The sequence below is a fragment of the Falco cherrug genome, chromosome 11 (assembly GCF_023634085.1).
Source record: "Falco cherrug isolate bFalChe1 chromosome 11, bFalChe1.pri, whole genome shotgun sequence".
NCBI lineage: Eukaryota > Metazoa > Chordata > Aves > Falconiformes > Falconidae > Falco > Falco cherrug.
Genome location: NC_073707.1, coordinates 4856876 through 4875137, shown reverse-complemented (window position 1 = coordinate 4875137; position 18262 = coordinate 4856876). Strand labels below are relative to the sequence as shown.

The 18262-nt window shown below is 39.5% G+C and overlaps 1 protein-coding gene across 11 annotated transcripts in view; it reads right to left on the bottom strand.

Annotated features, from left to right (window-relative positions):
- Nucleotides 1–18262, bottom strand: part of FARP2 (FERM, ARH/RhoGEF and pleckstrin domain protein 2) — an 81329-nt gene that overhangs the window by 25016 nt on the left and 38051 nt on the right. For 9 of the 11 annotated variants that reach the window (XR_008734357.1, XM_055723170.1, XM_055723169.1 and 6 more), the window contains exons 8-13: nucleotides 14902–15049; nucleotides 13428–13523; nucleotides 11870–12033; nucleotides 11661–11729; nucleotides 10464–10521; nucleotides 9511–9751 (exon numbers count right to left, since the gene is read on the bottom strand). Coding sequence is in view for 10 of the 11 variants with exons in the window: in XM_055723170.1 (XP_055579145.1) it covers nucleotides 9511–9751; nucleotides 10464–10521; nucleotides 11661–11729; nucleotides 11870–12033; nucleotides 13428–13523; nucleotides 14902–15049 (776 nt within the window). In the remaining variant the exon portion in view is untranslated. The remainder of the gene's footprint in view (nucleotides 1–9510; nucleotides 9752–10463; nucleotides 10522–11660; nucleotides 11730–11869; nucleotides 12034–13427; nucleotides 13524–14901; nucleotides 15050–18262) is intronic. The other 2 variants (XM_055723171.1, XM_055723174.1) reach the window with 1 other exon arrangement.

The following is an 18262-nucleotide window of genomic DNA, read 5'->3' as shown; positions in this document are numbered from 1 at the left end:
TGAGGTCAATCAACAATGCCAGAAAAAGCAAGGAAGAAAACACACAGCAGCCAGGTTTTAAATCTGACTTGTCATTTACTATATTAGCGTAAACCATTTTTGCCCCACAGCAGGGGGAGGAGGAGGAGACATGCCAGACAGATGAAACCACCTTCCCGATCAAGCTTTGAGAGTAAAAAGAAACTGATACATGAAAAATTACGACTATTTTCTGCAAAAAGGAATAAAAATGAGTACAAGGAGAACCACCTACTAGATTACTTTTTTAATCATAACACTGATTTTTATGTGAATCTTCAGAGGCCTCTAAATTTCTGTTGTCTGAAACCACTCATGTGATACCTTCACTCTAATAAACTACTAGATGTCCATACATATATTAAGACCTTTGTGTGTGTGTGGTTATAAACCAAGGTAAATTGAACCATACTCATAAAACAGTTAAGGAAGAAGATACTTCATGCCTTTGAACTCTCACAAAAGGGAAGGGGGAGGGGGGACTTAAAATTGTGCATTTGAGTGTCAATTGCAGCTTTAATTTTAAAAGCTGTCTGGGAACTGACATGCTAAACCCAAACTCATTTTCCTGTGTGCCTTCAGACGCATGTCAGCTGACATTTCAGAAAAAAACACTGCCTTTCCCCCACCATCCCCTTGCCAGTACTGTATACCTTTAGAAGTGCAAAGCAAAATCCTGTTTCTTTTGCAAAAATTCTGGTCTGCAGGAAACATTCAGCTCCAGCAGGAACAGGTCCAGGTCCGAGGCAGAATATGGACTAAAAAAAAATAAATCACTGCGGCAATGGTGACGCTAACTGAAGAGATGAGAGTCTCATTTTCAGATCTGAAATATCAAATCTAGGACCTGTCACACATTACTAAGATCACTGGCTATCTGTTGTTTCAGAAAAAAAGAGAAGCTTACAGCTCTGTGGGCTTTCCTCTCAGATTAATATAATTTTTAAATGGTAAAAGCTCCCACTAAGGGGCTACAGCAGTTTATCAGAATACAGGTTTTGCTAATTATATTAATATGGACTTCATTTGCTTTACACTGAAACAACAGGTGTAATAAGATAATAAGCTTTTGGCATCACTTCTCAGTTATTTTTTTCAGAGGATATTTCCACTCTTCAATCTAAATTCAACCTCTACACAGAAAGCCAGATATTAAGTGCAAAGCTTCACAAAAATAAAACGCAAGTACTGGTTCTGTAAGCTTTATGCTTGAATGCTTAAAGCCAAAGACAGACAACAAAAATAGTATCCTGATAACGATAATAAGCATTATTGGATGTACCAAAAGCTATGTGAGATTCAACCGTTAGCAATTTGACTCCTTATTAGAAGGGAGCGCCTCTTGCATTTCCTGGTTGATTCCCTTTAAAGAGCAACTTTATTATTATTACTACTACTTCCAACAGATGAGATTCTTCTCATTCTAAAGCCCTGCAGCAGCTGACCAAAAGATGACAGGAGCCTGCTCAGAGCCCCTTCCTGCACAGTGCCCTGCTGAACCCATCGCATGCATAGACCAAATTATTATTTCTAGAGTGAAAATGTTCTGCAGGCTAACGCACACCTGAAATCCTGATTATCCCTTATCTTCCTTGTTTCAAAATATCACAACTAAAACATTTTCTCCTGCCAATCTTCCATTTCAAATAATGACAGATAGTTAAGAGACAGAGAATCTCGGGGAAAAAAATACTTATCTAAGAACCTGAAGCAATTATCTAAGAGACTTCAAATTCAAAGATCTCTTATATCCTCAAATGAGTACAGATCACATTAAAGCATGTTTATAGCACTTAGCACACGCCCCAGTGAAGCCCTATGTACCTGTGCAGTTAACACCCACACGTGATACTGTAGGAGAGTCCTAAGCTTTGGTCCTGGTTTTAGTTACATCCAGGATCTGACACTGTCATCCTTCTTTTGCAGTCTTCCTTGCCTTATAAAGGCTATGCTATTTGCAGGCAAAAATAGTATGTATCTGTTGTTATAGACTGCAGATTGTAAACTTTTATACTGTCATGGCATTAAACAGAAATCTCTTTATGCTGCATTGACAGCTTTGATCTGTCTGTGCTCAAACTACGGCTTTACACAAACCACTCTTCAGCACTGTTGAAACGAATGGGCAGGGTGTTTCAATGTAAACCGCTTATTTATTTACATCAGGTACGTATTTTCCTGAAGTCTATATAAAATTGGTTTAACTTTGTAACAAAACCAATTAAAGTCAATCAAATTCAACCCCTGTAATAAAGAGATAAAACATGCTATGTTCTAAAATCTCTTGATATTCAAAAGTCAGTCAATACTGCCCAATAATTCCTCCTTACTGCAAAGCGAAGTTTTTTGGAGCGGGTGCTTTCATTGTTTTATAACTCAACAAACATAAGATGGAGAAAATTGTTTTAAAAAAGTCAATTCAAACTAGCCCAGAAACTTGTTGTTTACTTATGCAGGTACTACTGACTTTTTTTAAGCAAATGTTTACATGATTCAAAGGATTTACCCATTAATTTCTCACAGACTCCTGAAGGAGAACTTTCAACCTAGAAAACATGCAATTGCCTCCATACCCTGTATCTTCAACAAAGGACGGGCTTCTAACAAAAACAAATATACAGGAGCGAGTTCGAGGGACATACCCAATTTAAAAAAAAAGTCTCCACAAGAAACGTAATTCCTAGCCCCATTTGCATGCCAAGCATAAGATACAAAAACCCCCACACCATCACATCCCAGTACTTGCCCCAGCTGTGCTCTACTTTCAACAAAAGGGTACAGGAAGAAATCTGCCTGGAGAAATCCAGTAATAAAACTCTAAGATGCCTTGGCTAGGAGAACAAATATTTATTCTATTTCAAACACAAGGGTAATGAAAAATAAAGCTAAAAAGCCCACGTTGTCATTTAGATCAAAGTTTTCCTTATTTTATTGCATAAACAATTAAAATTATGAAAACAGTACAAATCTGTATGTTCATAACCGGCAATCTGAACAGAAACAAAGATATTAAAAATCCCAACATAAAATTTGATAAAACATTCACTGTATAAAAGATAAAGTTCAAGAGATCAATTAAGAAAATCCAGCCCTCTGTTTACTTAACATAATTTTTTCCTGAAAAAAAGTAGCACCTATTTAACTGGGGAGACACCCTAACCAAGGCACGCACACCCCTGTATGTATTGATAAATGGGCGTTTTGTGTTTCTTACCGCTCCGCAGGGCTGTTGCAAGGTGCACTCTCGGCTACCGTCTGAGCCTTGTGTGTTCAAGCAACAGCAGAATATTGTGACTTCACAAAATTTACAGCAACACCTTCCCACAACCCAGGTTCAACTAACCATGCTCCAAATTTGAAACCTGCAAAGCTACAGCTCACCTGGTGGACTAATCCTACAACAGCCCATGAGCAGATAATAAATTAAGTGGATTATATGATGTTTGGAACTGTGAAGTCTCCCCGTATTCATATAGAGAACGTATATGTATACCCATACATATACACACAGAATTTGTGACAAGTATGATGTAAGATTACTAAAAACTAAAGGAACATAATCAAAATTGTATCGTATGCTCATTCATTCAATCAATACCAGATAATTATGCCTTAGGGCTTTTTGTAAAATGACAATAATGGGAATGACTTACCGACAGGTTTGCACCAAAAAGCATAAAATTATAATGACTTTTATTAGTGTCTCCATTAAATCTTACCTTTATCAAGACCTACAACTAAACAAAAACTATCACCACCAACCCCCCCCAAAAAAAACCACCACCACCAAACCAAAACCAAGCCACCAACCAAAAAAAAAAAAAAAAAATCTCTTAAAATCACCTATGACCACAACACAAATATAAGGAGATTAATACTTGATATTATCCAGCAACTCCGATATTCACTGGAAATTAAAGTGAAAGTTGAGAGCAGATCAATATAGCGCCCTATTCCATCTTAAGACAAAATATGGTAAGTCTTGGGAAATATACAGCACATATTACTTTAATAATGAGTGAGTACTTTAAAATTACAGAGTCTATACTCAATAGATAACACAGGCTAGTAAAGTCTACCAAAGTTTAACTGGGTGGTGGATAGGTCAGAGAATATTCTATGACCCATGTTTTGTGCAAATTAAAACTTCCGCTAACTGCAATACACAAAGATCAAAAATGTTCCATTGTAGTGCTTTACATTTAATAAATGTGTTTAAGCAAAAAAAAGTTTTAAGTATACACAGAGGACTACAGGTGCAGATTAAATTGCCCACTCAAGACACACATTTCTTAGTGTCTTTTAGTCGCACTGCAACATGCAAGTTAAGTACCACAAGAGAGCTAAAGCCATCAGCCTAACTCATTCTGAAAAGTGACTAATATTGACATGCTTTCTATGGCTGCATGTATTTGCTAAAATAAGAAAACAGAGAATCTGAAGGATGGAGAACAGCCCTAAGTCACCGAGGAGCAGGAACAATGGCTCTGGCACGCTCCCTTTGCTGAGCTGTCACTGCAACAGCTGATGGACGGACATACAGTCTGGCGCAGGAGAACAAGCCTGGAAACCCCAGTGGTTCTCCATACTGGAAAAACTCAGCACTAAAGTGTGTTTGTCAACTAGAAATGTAAGTACCTATACATGCCTGCCCCCCCCCCCCCCCCCCCCCCCAGTCTCCCTCAGATGGGGGGCAGAAAGCAAATGTGAAAGAACGTACCTGCAGAAATGAGAGTTTCGGGGGGAGGAGAGGACAATCACTCACTTGGCACAATTAAGTGAAGGCATGCACCTAGGCTTTCATCTGCTCCTAGCACAGCTCCTCCTCAAATGCTCTCTTCTCAAGGCGAGCATGCACAGGACACTCAACAAAGACCTTCTGATTTTTCCTATGTAACCTCCCCACTTGTTGATGCCATGCAACTCCCACAGCAGTTTTCACTGCTCGGGCTCTGCCAGGGTCCCAGCTCTCTCTATTAGGTGGCTGGCACCAACTCCACACCTGCCAGTGTACTACTTGCCTTCTTGAAAAGAAAACTTGTGTGCTCAGGAAAAAAAAAAAAAACCAGAAATCAGTACCAGGAACTAAGTTTTAATAATATCAACATGGCAAAAAGAAAACAAAGCAAACCACAAGAAGTAACACTGAAAGCTTAGCAGCATCGCTGCCACTTGGGACATTAACCACACTGCACGACGTTCACCAGTTCCCTTACACTAGCCAAAGACAAACAATACGGACAAAGAACAGAAAGTCCTTCCTTTTCTCACCTTCTGCTGCCACCTGAGAAGACAGCTGGAGAGAAAAGGATGCCTGGCATGGCTCCGCTGCACTAAAATAACTCACAACTGGTCATTGCAAAGCACTGAGCCACCCTGTTCCCTTGAAGGCAGGCTGTTCTCTCTCCATCTCTACTTGAAAGTGAATCTGAACTTATCCCTCTGGAAGAAATTAGGAAGAACCTTTTCCCACAGCTGTCTTGCTATAATAAAACCTCTACTTAGGAAGTAAATTTTCCTCTCTTTTGTGCCTATCCGGGAAACAAGTAAAACAACAGAGCTAAGCCTGCAACTATATCCTCAGAAGCTGTACAGCTTTGAAAATCAGAAAGGCCCAGGAAGAAACCACAACGGCTATATGCTATCAGTTAGCAACAGCAAGGGTCTAACTCGCAGGCAGCAGCACTGAATGCTCACACAGCCTGCAGGTACGCCTCGGCGTGCAGTCCAAGCACGGGATACTGGCTTGTGTTGACCAGCATCGCCTTTGCACAAACATCCCAAAAGCAGGTATAGAGAGCGGTCAGATGGCATGAAAGATCACTGATGCTGGTGACATCTGGAACTAAAACCTTCATCTGAACAGCTCCAAACCCAGGTCAAAGCTCCCCTCACCCCATCCTCGCCTGTGGATCCAGGTTGTTCTAAGCTAAATGACCAAGATGCTAGCCACTCCCATTCCCTTAGAAAACAAAAGGGGCATTACATTAAGAACCTTACTACTTTTCCAAAAAAAAAAAAAAAAATCCCTGAGATTTAAAATTGCCAATAAAAGATCTGCACAGTTGCAAAACACAAGAAAAACACCGAAGATACCCTTCCAAATTAACTGCAGTGCAAGCAAATATATTGGCAGGCCTTCTCTCAGGACTGCCAAGTTGTTTAATTGAAAATACAGGAAGCTTTTTCCTAAGATCTCTTGAAAACCTAGAGAATTTAATTGGATTTATTCCCATATTAAGCAGTTCTAACACATTTAGAGAGAATGCCTACAACTGAGGCACAGAGCATGAAATGGAGGCAAACACAGTTATATGTAAACAGCTAAATCCTGATTCTTTTTTAAAAAAAAAAATCAAAGAAATTAACAGCCTTTCTCTAAATCTTTATCTACATTTTGTCCCTGACTACCACCTGTAAGAGACTTTGCAGACAGTTCCATCTTTTTTGTTTTTCTTTTTCAAGTTACATAATGTAGTTAGTTGTGGGAAGGAAATCGGACAAACCACCTAAAAACATACTTAAAGGCACCAGCTGGGGACACAACTGAAGACCTCCTCCAAGGGCCTATTTAGAAATGTCACATTACCCATCCATGACATCATCTCCACAGGTATGAATAAGGTCACACAATGAGCCAGAGCACACATTCAACAGAAGGGAAAAATAAAAACCAACCCCAAACAAAACTGTATAGCACTTGCAAACAAAAAAAGAGCAATCATACTGCTGCACGTTCCTATAGGTCCAAACTAACACTTTGTTATAAATGTGCTTTCATTTTCTGTGCCACTGACAAAGGCAACAGGTTTCTCATGGAACAACAGTGATTCCACTCAAACACAGTAACCACAACACAAAAGCAAGTGCTGGAAATAATCATACCTTGGCAAAAACTCAGCTGGAAGAAATGGGTGACTAAAGGAGGTTTCATCTCCTTGTGTTCTACCATACATTGAGAAGAAATCCCTGGAAGTTTTAGTTATCAGAACTTTAAGAAATAGCAGTATTTTTTAAACGTTTGAATAAAGAATGAAGGTCTTTTAATGATGTAACAAGACCACATTTAAGAAAATTGATATAATAACATCAAGCATGAAGTTCTGCTTGTAACTGTAAGCTGCTTATTTTGGAGGCGTCAATTGTATTAGCACCCTCTCTGCAAAGGACTGAAAACCGGGCCACAGGGAACCCCAAAACCAGATGGTTGAAGGAGATGATGCCTTCCATCACAAGGTTTTGGTCAGGTATTAACACACCTCACATTCTTGCTTGCACGAAGTAGAATACTTAAAAAAAATGCTATTACGAGCTGAAGCTCAGAATCCGACCCCCTCAATCCATCAGACCGGCAGACAGGAAGGATGTTTCATAACTTTTACTGTTTCACCTCAATAAATGTTGCTAAATTATATGTGATCAGTTCAGTAACTGTCTTTTCAATTTACGCTTTCAAACTTACAGATCAAGCCTCACATCAATGTCACCTAAAAAAAAGATTTATAAAAGCCTATGGTATTCACTCCTCCTAACATCTCAATTTCTCAGAAAGACTACGGTATTTTTCTGAACATAGCCCATATTTTCAAGAAAAATTTAAAGCCATCACTGGGTTTACCACTACCTGTCTTCCACAGAAAAAGAACACTTTTATGAATTCATTTGTAAGCATTTTTATGCAGAGTGATTAAAGAAAAAGGTGAGACAAAATGTAATGGAGATTAAGTGCTTTTGTAGTCTACGCGTATCTCTGCAAACTGCTGTGAAGCAAAGGGTACTTGTTTGTTGCTGGACTGCTGAAAGCACTTTGAAGTTAGAAAATACAATGATTGTCTTCACAAGAAGTTTTGGTGACTGCTATTTTGATTGTGTACACATCCCCCATTTTAAACTACCACGCAGGCTATTCTTCGAAGTATACCACAGATGCGTTGCATAGGTTGACATTGTAAAACCTTCCTTCATAGTTGAAGATTGTCCATTTTTTTGATTGTTGAAAAAACCCACCAACAAAATGAGGACTCTTCCTGCAGGGCAGGAAAACAGCTGATTTACTGGATGCAGCTGCTTGTTAGCAAGCATGTGCAAAAGTGACTGTTGCATTTGGGTGTTGACTGAACAGCATACTGTATCAGGCTCTTAGAGACACATTACAGCCGAAGAAATCCTTCAATATACTGTAATTTGTGATGTCTGCATGAGCCAGCTGATGATAATTCCTCTGAAAGCAGTGGTTTTCCCTAAATGCAGTATTTTGCAGTTGTAGTCTATTATAACACATCCTGGATGCAGCGTGATGCACATAATGCAGCACCAAAGCTAGGATGCTTTGAAGGAAACTGAAGAGGTACATGAAAAATTTTTTTTTAAAAATCAACTACATTATGTAATTTAAAATCCAGCCAATGTATTAGGGTTTTCTTGCTAAAAGTGACTGATATCACACCCTTTTGGCTTCTAAGCCTGAACAGCAGAGCGAACCACCACAAAAATCATGAATCAATCAGTTGACATGTGACTTCTCTGTCCAGTCTTCCTGTGTGAGATTTTTTAAATTATTCTGAAAGTCAAAAGCAACATTATCACCGGTGGCTTGAGCAAAAGGGTTACTAAAGAAAAGGTTTACATCCAGCGGTGCAGCCGTTTCAGAGTCCCAGGAGTCTGTGTCTGTGCTGCTGGAGTCTTCCGTGGTGGTAGGTGGGTAACTCAGCTGTTCCAGCTGGTCAATAATGTCTGTGAACTGAAAGGCTGAGCTGGACTCAGAGCGGACTGAGTAGGCAGGGAAGTTCACCATGGAACTGGCCTCTGAATGGTTCGCGGAGCTGTATGTGTGCAGGGAGGACGTACCGTTCAGTGGCAAATTATTGAGGGAGCTGCTCTCAGAGCGGTTGTTGATGAGTGAACTCGTTTCAGAAGGGCTCAGGAGGCTTTGCATTCTGCTTGCTTGGGCCTTCACCTCAAACAGCTCCGAGGTATCAGATGGTCTCTCATTGCCATTGAAATCACTCCCTTCTTCAAATTCAAATTCATCTTCCATATTCATATCTACTGCTTCAGTTGAGTACCTGTCAGGACTTGACTGAGAAGAGACTGTATTTTGCTGAAGGGCATCTGTAGTTAAGCCAGGAGACTCTGACACGTGCTTAGAAAAATCAGAGCCCTTTAACTCTAAACCACTGTACACATAGGAAAATGCCTCAGAGCCCCCAGCAAAAAAGGAAATTTCTGCTGGGTCATCGTCAATAAATTCCTCTGAAACCTGTAACTGTGAATTTGCCAATGTGAAAAGAGGGGCACCCCGACTGCCGTACTGATGCTCTCGTTCAGCAACAAAACCACCTGTGGTAAAGTCATCCTCATCATTGTCATTTTTATAAACAGCAACCCTGCACTCCTTACTCCTCCTCTCTACATCTAGATCTAGACTGCAACCACTCTCAACAACAGGACAAGCAGGGGTACAGTTTCCTGCAACACTACCAAACCCAACACCTTGGAGCATGGGAGATCCAGGCTGCTGCATCAGTTTCCTCCCTGCTTCTTCTGCTGGCACTGCAGTGTTTTTTTCTGGATTCCTTGTGTATGGCGCTCGGGGGTCCACAGAGGAAGGGCTGGTTTCTGCAAAGATGGGCAGGATGGGAGTAGGAATGGCCGATGCGTGAACTGAGTGGAAGGGGGCAGCTGCTGAGGCAGGAGACCCTGGGGTTCTCAAGCCCTCAGTGAATGGGACACTCTAAGAGAAAAAAAAAAGTAAAAACACAAGAGATAAAAAGATTTTTATAATACATAAAAACAAATGCAATATCTAGTTCCTGATGCAGAAGGAATAGGTGCTTCAAAAGACCTCACTTAACAGTAAATAAAACACTGTATACATAAATCGATCCAGCAGCCCCAGTCAGAGGCAAGATCTTTTTTGTTGATTTCTGGTAACTGGACAGAAAACTAAATCCATGTATTTTATAGCTTCTGCTGAAAAGGCATCCCCAATGGAAAGTAACACAAAACAATGACAGTGAAATCCTGTGATGCTTCCTTAACCTCCCACACAAAGCAAGTGTATTCAGTGAAACACTTGTTTCTTGCCACTGATTGTAGGAGGCATATATACAATAAACTCAGGACTTCCACAGAAAGCAGTCAGATAGCATCTGAAGACAAACTAATACTCTGAAATAGTAACATACTAGAAAGTACGACATTTTCTTTTCAGTTTGGCTGAACTCTGAAAAGGAAAATACTACTCACTTTACACTCCATTGGCTACAACTATCAAAACTGATAGCAGGCACAGAAAGAATTAAAAATGTGCATCAGGTACAAAGGTCAAACAGTGAAAGCAATACCGGACAAACAGTTGACTTGGATCACCTTTCTTTCACTGTCATCTCAGAAAGCTGTTTGTCAGCCTCCCTGACTGCGATAGAGGGGGCCGCAGAACTGACCTGCTTTGGCATGTCTGTGTTCGAAGCACGAGTGGACGCTCTGACCTTGCTGTGCCTCCTGCAGAACAGAGAGCATTCTGTGAGGATCCAAGACACGAATCAGACTTCTCCCTTCCCCATTCAGCTATTTCCATTCTAGTAGCCAGCAGAAACATCTCAAGCTGTATTTTATCATGTTTTGCTAATAACTAGTTCAAGATTTAAAGTCACAAGAGTTGTAAATTAAACAACAGAGAGGTAAGAAATGTACAGAAAACAGAATAAAACAAGATCCAGCTGATTCATACCACTGAAGTATTCAAGAGCAACTTGGGGCAGAAGACTAGACTAAATAGCACGCCTAGTTTAACTTCTTCCTTTGTCATCAATATAAACATCTACAAACAAATGGCCTCAAAAACAGAATGAGTTAATCTGTAACAATTTTAAGAACAACTTACAGTTCAGTCAACCGTGTAATTTATGGCATATAAAATTCTACATGTTACTCCCAAAAAGCCTCCTGCATCACACTTGTGGCTAGACTCATTCTATGTCAATGATTTACTAGAAAAATCAATCTTCCATATAGAAAAGGAGCTCAACTGGAGTCCAAAACATGAAAAAATAGTAGTTTAACGCAAACTTTTTTATTGTTATTTTTTTAGCATTCCTATTAAATTTCTATAATCTTTCAGATTAAAGACTATGAGGCATTTCCCACACAAAGACAGGATGGCTTTGTAGTCAAGTAAGTGACAATTTTATAATGAAAGCGCACATCGTTAATTTATTTATATGTTTAGAAGTAGACGAGTATTTAAGGTCACAGTTTCAAACCTGCAGATCCCAAGTTCGATGATGTGCTCTGCCACTGGCTACTTACATAGCTTAGTGACATAAGGACAAGTCCTCACCTAGTATCAGTGAATCTTCAAAACATATGAACTTTACGATGGCCAAGTCTCACACTGTCCACGGACATTAAAATGCAACACTGAAACTTTCCTAATCTTCTTAAATCATCACAAAATTATAAATTTTTTAGACTTAGTTCCGCTACCTTAGATTTCAGGTAGACCTTAGTAACTGAGAAGTCAACAAGTGACCACACCCTCCAGGTATCATGTATTTTAAATAAATACGCTGAAATTTAGGAAATAAGGGCACCGTGAAAGTCTCAACTACATTTCACCTTACAAAATTATTTGAACTTACCTTTCATATGGTGTTTTCTTCATCCCACTGTCCTTAATATAATCCACTAGTTGCTTCTGTGTTCGTCCACTGCGAAGCCACAAAAGTATGAAAGTTATAAAACGCAGTGGATGAGACTTACAGATGGAACGACTTTAGAATACTTTTTCCTTTTGATCTCATTTTCTAAGATATGAGGAATTCAAAAAACCTGTTATGTTTCTCCCCACCTGTATCTGAATGATGACCCTCTGGTGAAGAACACTGCTTTAGCCTTCGGCTTTGGCTGATCAAAGAGCCTAAAGAACGTGTGATATTCAACACAGATTTTCCAGAAGTTTTTACACTCATCCCTACTTCCCAAAAGAAACTCCAACGTATCTTGATACGGACCCTGGGAACAAAACACAGAAGTTAAGCAGCACATAAAACAGCCATGAAGGAGAAAAGGAAAGTACAAATAGGTGCCAACAAAAAGGCTGACCCCAGTGAGATGCAGTATTTTGCTGTCACTTCTCATATGTCTTAAAGCAATGGAAGCGATTCTGAACGCAGTTTAAATCACTTAATACCTTTCAAAAATATTTGCTTACCTTGACATTGTAAAAATGTTTTTTCTAAATGGCTTTAGAAACACGCTTAATATAATCCATTTTAAGAAATATGCATCACAAAGTTAGTAACTTGAAAGGAAATAAAAATATTTAAGTGAAACAGTAGTAATTTTAAAAGACTTTCTCCTTAGAAGTTCTGATGCTTGTCTTACTTCCTGAGATTTAGGCTCTGCATCTAATACATCTATAAACTGTACTCTAATACGCTGTCTATCTCACAGTGATCACATGAAATTTCTGAGGGTCTCTGTGAGACACATTACTACACATGCAGACAGTGTGTCCTGCTTCGGGTTTCCATGACACACGTAACTAATATTATGTCCAAACATTTCCCCACTCTCCTTTTAAACCAACCCTACGTTGAATGTAACCTAGTCAGCCAGTGTGGAAGCAACAACAACTTTGATGACATCTGCAATCAAAAACATCTACTGTAGAACAGCCATGCACGAAAAATAACACTTCTGCTGTACAGACATACAGAAAAGATAAGGCTGTAGCAAGAGTAAACAAGTAAAATTAAGCTCCAACAATATAATCTCAGCCACCTATTCTTTCCTGAGGGGTATCAGGTTATTCTCATTTGAATCCAGGGACTCTACCAGATTTTTTTTACTCAAGCAGCACATATTCAACAGGTTCCTGGAGGGAACAGTCACATAAAGCAATTACTGTTTGTATCAGCAGTGTACTGTAGTGTTATTTTAAGGAGCTACAGCCAAAAGCACTTCCTAGCATGCTTTTACCTAAACAACAGAGATTTATTATGAACTAAGTTACCTTAGTTCATTCTGGCGGTAATAGATCAGAGAGTTCATAACAGTGCTAACCTCCATTTATATCCAAGGGAATTATTAAACGTAACTTTATTCAGAGTAAAAGTACTGAGAAAGGATGTACCAAATTCTTGGGGTTTTTCTTTTTTTTGGTATCTTAGATTTACATGTGTGTACGCCTAAGTCAAGGGTAACCTCAGGCTGTTACACAAAACCTAAAAATCTAGACAACAGACAAGGGGTGAGAAAGGAAAGATTTTTACTTGAGTAATGAAGGCAAGCCTACCATACTGAAGCTGATTTACAGAATTACAAACTCTAGAATTTTTCATAATAAAATTAAGTATACGTATTTTTTTCAACATTGACCAGCCTACTGTTACAGTAAAACTTACACAGACCTCTGGGTGGAGTTTAATAAGGAATCTTTTCCTCTTGAAGCTTAGCTTACGGACCTTTGACCAGTTGAAGGTATTGATTTTCGTATTACCCTGAATTAAAATGGTAACAGTTAAAAGTTGGCAAAAGTTTCAGAAGTAAGAGCAGCAAGCAAAATTCTGTTGCGCGTGTATAGACATATGCATGTGCACACACACCATCCCTCCAACCCATTCTGCTGGATTTTTATTTCTGGTGACAATATTCCCTTAAACAGCTTTAACTTTCAGTAGAAGGATAGCTAGAAGCGTGCAACGTCTGTCTGTCTCTGCGCAGACACTACAAAAAAGGAATGGAAAATCTAGAAAACCAGATGGGAAAGGAATAGTGTCAACCCTATCGATATGAAGAATACTTTGCAGTAAAACAAGACAAGGGTTTAATTTTATTTAACATGCTTTCTTTTTTCTCTGGACAGAACTCTAGACACACTCCTCCATGATGATTTTTCTAACTAGTCAGTACAGTATACTCAGGAGTAATTGCCACACGCATGAAGAAACCTGCCAAGCTCTTCTTGCTCACAAGCCTGCTTACTTGACTAAAACCAGGATAAAACCAGGCTCTGCCTTCCCCCCAGTGGCCCACATCAGACCTCCCCTCCCCATACCACTGACTCCCGAAGCCTCAGGGAAGGACCTCACCAGCACTCACTACCACAGCAATTCTCCTGTTACCCCCTATAAGCAACAGGAGACAAAAAAATGGTACTTCAAGAGAAAGACCCAAATGAGCTGAAATGATGGAAACCTCAGGAGCTGAGAGGCTACTGAGGACAACTGAGAACTGCAGGACTGCAGTGGCCCATGCATCTCCAAAAAAAGCTGCCCCAGCGTAAGAAAAGGACAGGTAACACACAAAATGAATGGCAAATAAGTGCCTAAATGGAAATATTTCAGTAGGTTGGCTGCCTGTGTGTTTTGTGGGGGAGGAAAACAATATGATCACATTCAAAAACAGAACTCTGATCATCAAGTTGCTTATTTAATACGATAAAAGTAGTAATTCTAATTGGTCCAATCACTCCAATGAAACAGCACTTCTATACGCTAAGAGAAGCATTACCCCAGCAAAAATATACTGTAACATCAGAACAAGGGAAACTGAACAAAAATTCCAGGATTCCAGATCTATTCCAGGACTGTATCAAATGAATTGATGATTTTCTCTGAACACATACATAACTTTCAAGCAGAGAACAAAAACTCTTCTACTTTCCTGTCACTGTTGGTTTTGATGCTCTTCTCTCTGCACCAACAAGGACAAACTGCACCAAACAGTATTTTGGAGGTTTAAGCGACACTCCCTTGACCATAAAAATGTGCTAAATTTTAAAAGCAGAGACACCTGAAGTTAATGTCAGAGACTTACTCCCAGCATGTGCTAATGGAAAGACAGGCACATGTACCCAGCCTGCCCTACCCACCTTACCTGGAATACCAGCACACCCATGTGTGAAACAGCTAGATTAATTTTGGTGCCCTCACGGTCAGATGCAAGGTGAAATCTGATGCCATACATCTCCAGTTTCCGAGCAATTTCAAGCACTTGAAAGTCTGATTCAGCAGGAGTTTGACCCCTATAATGAGGAAGAAATTTAAGGAAAATCTGATTCTACAATATTGCCAACGTGGCTAATACATGTAAGTCTGAACTCTGGCACTAAATAAGAAATTGCTATCTTACCCAGCCGGGCAGTTTCACTCCAGATTAAGTATTACACTGAAACTTTTGTAATAGGAGCAACATGCAATGGCAGATGACCAACCTAAAACGCATTCCATAGACAAAGGCACTGAAATAAATGGTAACTAGTTCAGAGCTATTTCAGTTCAGAAACAATGAAGTTGAATAAACTTGAATTCAGTCCACAGAGCTCCTTGTTCTGCTTGCTGGTATACACGTTAGTAAGAGCGAGAGAGGAAAGAGCTGCACAGCCAGCACAACAGAAGCAAAGTAAATATTGCAACAGAATAACCCATTCCAGGTAGGGCTTTGGGGCTACATCAGAATTCTTAACGCTAGTACTGTTGGGTGCAACGCATTCCCTTAGTCTTTGGCTTTATTATTTCCTCCCTGCCAGGAGATCTGGAGAAGAATTTTAAAAATTAGGTATCATTTTCTGTTGAAACGACTTTGAAAACAGGAGGAAGGTGTACACACATGGAGCACCTCCTTTCTGAGTGTGCATAAAATCCGAGCAAGCAATACAGAAACTGTTACAGACTCTGGCATGCACCAGTCACAGATTCAGCCTTCATTTAATTCACCAGAAGTCTGCAAGTTTGCTCAAGTCAAACAATTGACATTTTGTTTTCCTGCATGACAAAACAGTCCTGAATCATCTGTCTGTCTTTTTTGTTGTTGTTGTTTTGTTTTTTGGGTTTTTTTTTTTTTGTTTTTTCCCCTTCCCCCTCATTTTTCTCCACGAGAGGGAGTTTAGCAGATTAAAGTGCATTTGTCAGCTGGCTCTCAGGAACAGGAGGGGTGACCATGGACTGTGCATCTGGTTCAGATGGCAGCGCCAGTGCAGAGACGACAGCAAGCCCATGGAGCAGGAGATGTACAGTGCCTGAAACACCTCTTGCCCAGGACACAGAAGGCGGTCATGCCACCAAAACACGTGAGGTCCAAGACCCCAAAATATGGACCAACCCAAAATATATAATTTCACAAGCCTTGAGATGATCTAGTGAAACACTGGTACTTGTATTGACAAGACCTTTTTCCTACAAGTCAAAACTGTCTCTAACGGTCTGGGGTCCTGACATAGGGTTTACGACACTTCAAGAACAAGCAAATGCTGCTGTGGAAATGAAGAATTTCTTGCTTCTCAACATGCCACAATTAGACTACAAAGTAAAAAAGTCCTTGTTACAAGCACAAGCCTGTCACCTAAGGTAGTCTCTGAACTAAAAACATACTGCAAGACAACACTACCACCCAATTTTAGACATAAATACAGTCCAAGAGAACTAGCTAAGGCAGGAGACCCTTCTGTGCTAACTCCGCAGAAACAAAAGCAGCACAGGAGGTGCCAGCGCACTGGGACCAGTGACACTGCTTCAGTCACAGCTGTATAAAGGGACCCCTTGTCTCCATATGAAAATGACTAGAAATAAAAAACATTCCTTCCAAGCAAGCACAGCACAAGCCACCTATGCTACTGCATTGATTGGATTCTTCTCACAATGTGCAAGTTCACTAGAATAAACGTAACGGTACAAGGAAGACACAGGGGATAAAAACTGATTATTACTCTATTTACAACCAACTAGTGCTGAAACCAGGTTAGATTCCTGCACACACAAAGAGAAATTTTTAAAATCCTGTTTTCCAAGAAATGGCCTGCCTTGCATAAATCTGTATTTAATTTCATTAAAACAGACGATAAACTATTTGTAGCATGATTCATTTTCATGTATAGTAGTGCCAATCACATCAGTATTAAATAAATGGTCCTGCTATCCTGACTTGCCTTTCTAGGCATGCTCCTTAAAAATACCTCCTTCTACCTACCTATAGTCATGTTTTAGATTAAACAACCTTCTTTTAGATTTCTTTTTATTTAGATTTCTTTTAAATACAAATTGAGAATATAATTTACCAGAAATGGGGATGACAACAGTAATATTAACTGCATGTAGGAATTTTCTCTACAATTGAGAGTGTAATAATGAAATTTATTTCATATGTTAACATTTTAAAAATTGAAGTTGTTAGAAGAAACAATGCTTCTTTGATTCTTAGTAAAATGCTCCTTAGGCTAACACAAACACAAAAATGCACTCAAAGTAAGCCTGAATACACATATATTTGACAACAGGATTTCAACAGTATTCTATTACCTTATTCTGGAGATGAAAAAAAAAAAAAATCTTTAACATTACAACTGGAAATTCAAAATTTATTTTGCCAACTGAAGAAAAGCAGGGATTCAGTGAAGTTAATAACTTCACAACTTCAGTCCATATTCAAATGTCAGTACGATATGACTGTGTACATATAAAGGTAATATAGAAAGGGAATACATAAAAGAAACGCCAAACTACATAGTCTTGTAGCTGCATGTCGACCAGTGTTACCACCACATGTACTAGTTATGTCTAAGAGCTTAAACTAGTAAAGCAGATTTCTTCTCCCCTACTGAAATGAGTAATGAGGGAATATAAGTGGTTTTATACCGGCTTTAAGTATTACTGGCATTTCTTTCATAGATTCCTTAACTACATCAAAATAGCTAAACTCCCATAGTTCCTGTTTATTATACAAGACAAAAAGGTAGATCATAAATATTAATTTTGGCCACAGCTTCCTGAGTTACACTCTGAAAGCACTGTGTATAACTCTCACCCACACTAATTCCTGCTATAATTCTTCTGAACAGAGCAACATTAAGAATGAAAGTGGTGCTTTGTCATTTAAAGAGGGTGCTGAGGATGCTAAGGCTGCCGGAGGCTGGGAAGGGGGTTTGGAAGAGAAGGGAAACAAAGATTAGGATAAAATGGCAACTAAAAAGTTGGAGCTGTGTAGTACTAAAAATTCTTCATGAACAGTTCAGTGTAACTGATGCAGAACCACTGACAGTTATTTTATGTTCCATTAGACGTGATCCAAAGCACAGCACATCTCAGTGAATAAAAAATCCCAAGAGTTTTAAGAGTGCTCTCATGCATACAACCTGCCTGCAGCTACCAAGGAAGGAGGAGGCCTTGAACGAGGAAAGCCAGGAGCGATGCCCGGCAGCTCACGCTGCACCACAAACAGTTACAAACAAGAAGCAAGTTTCAAA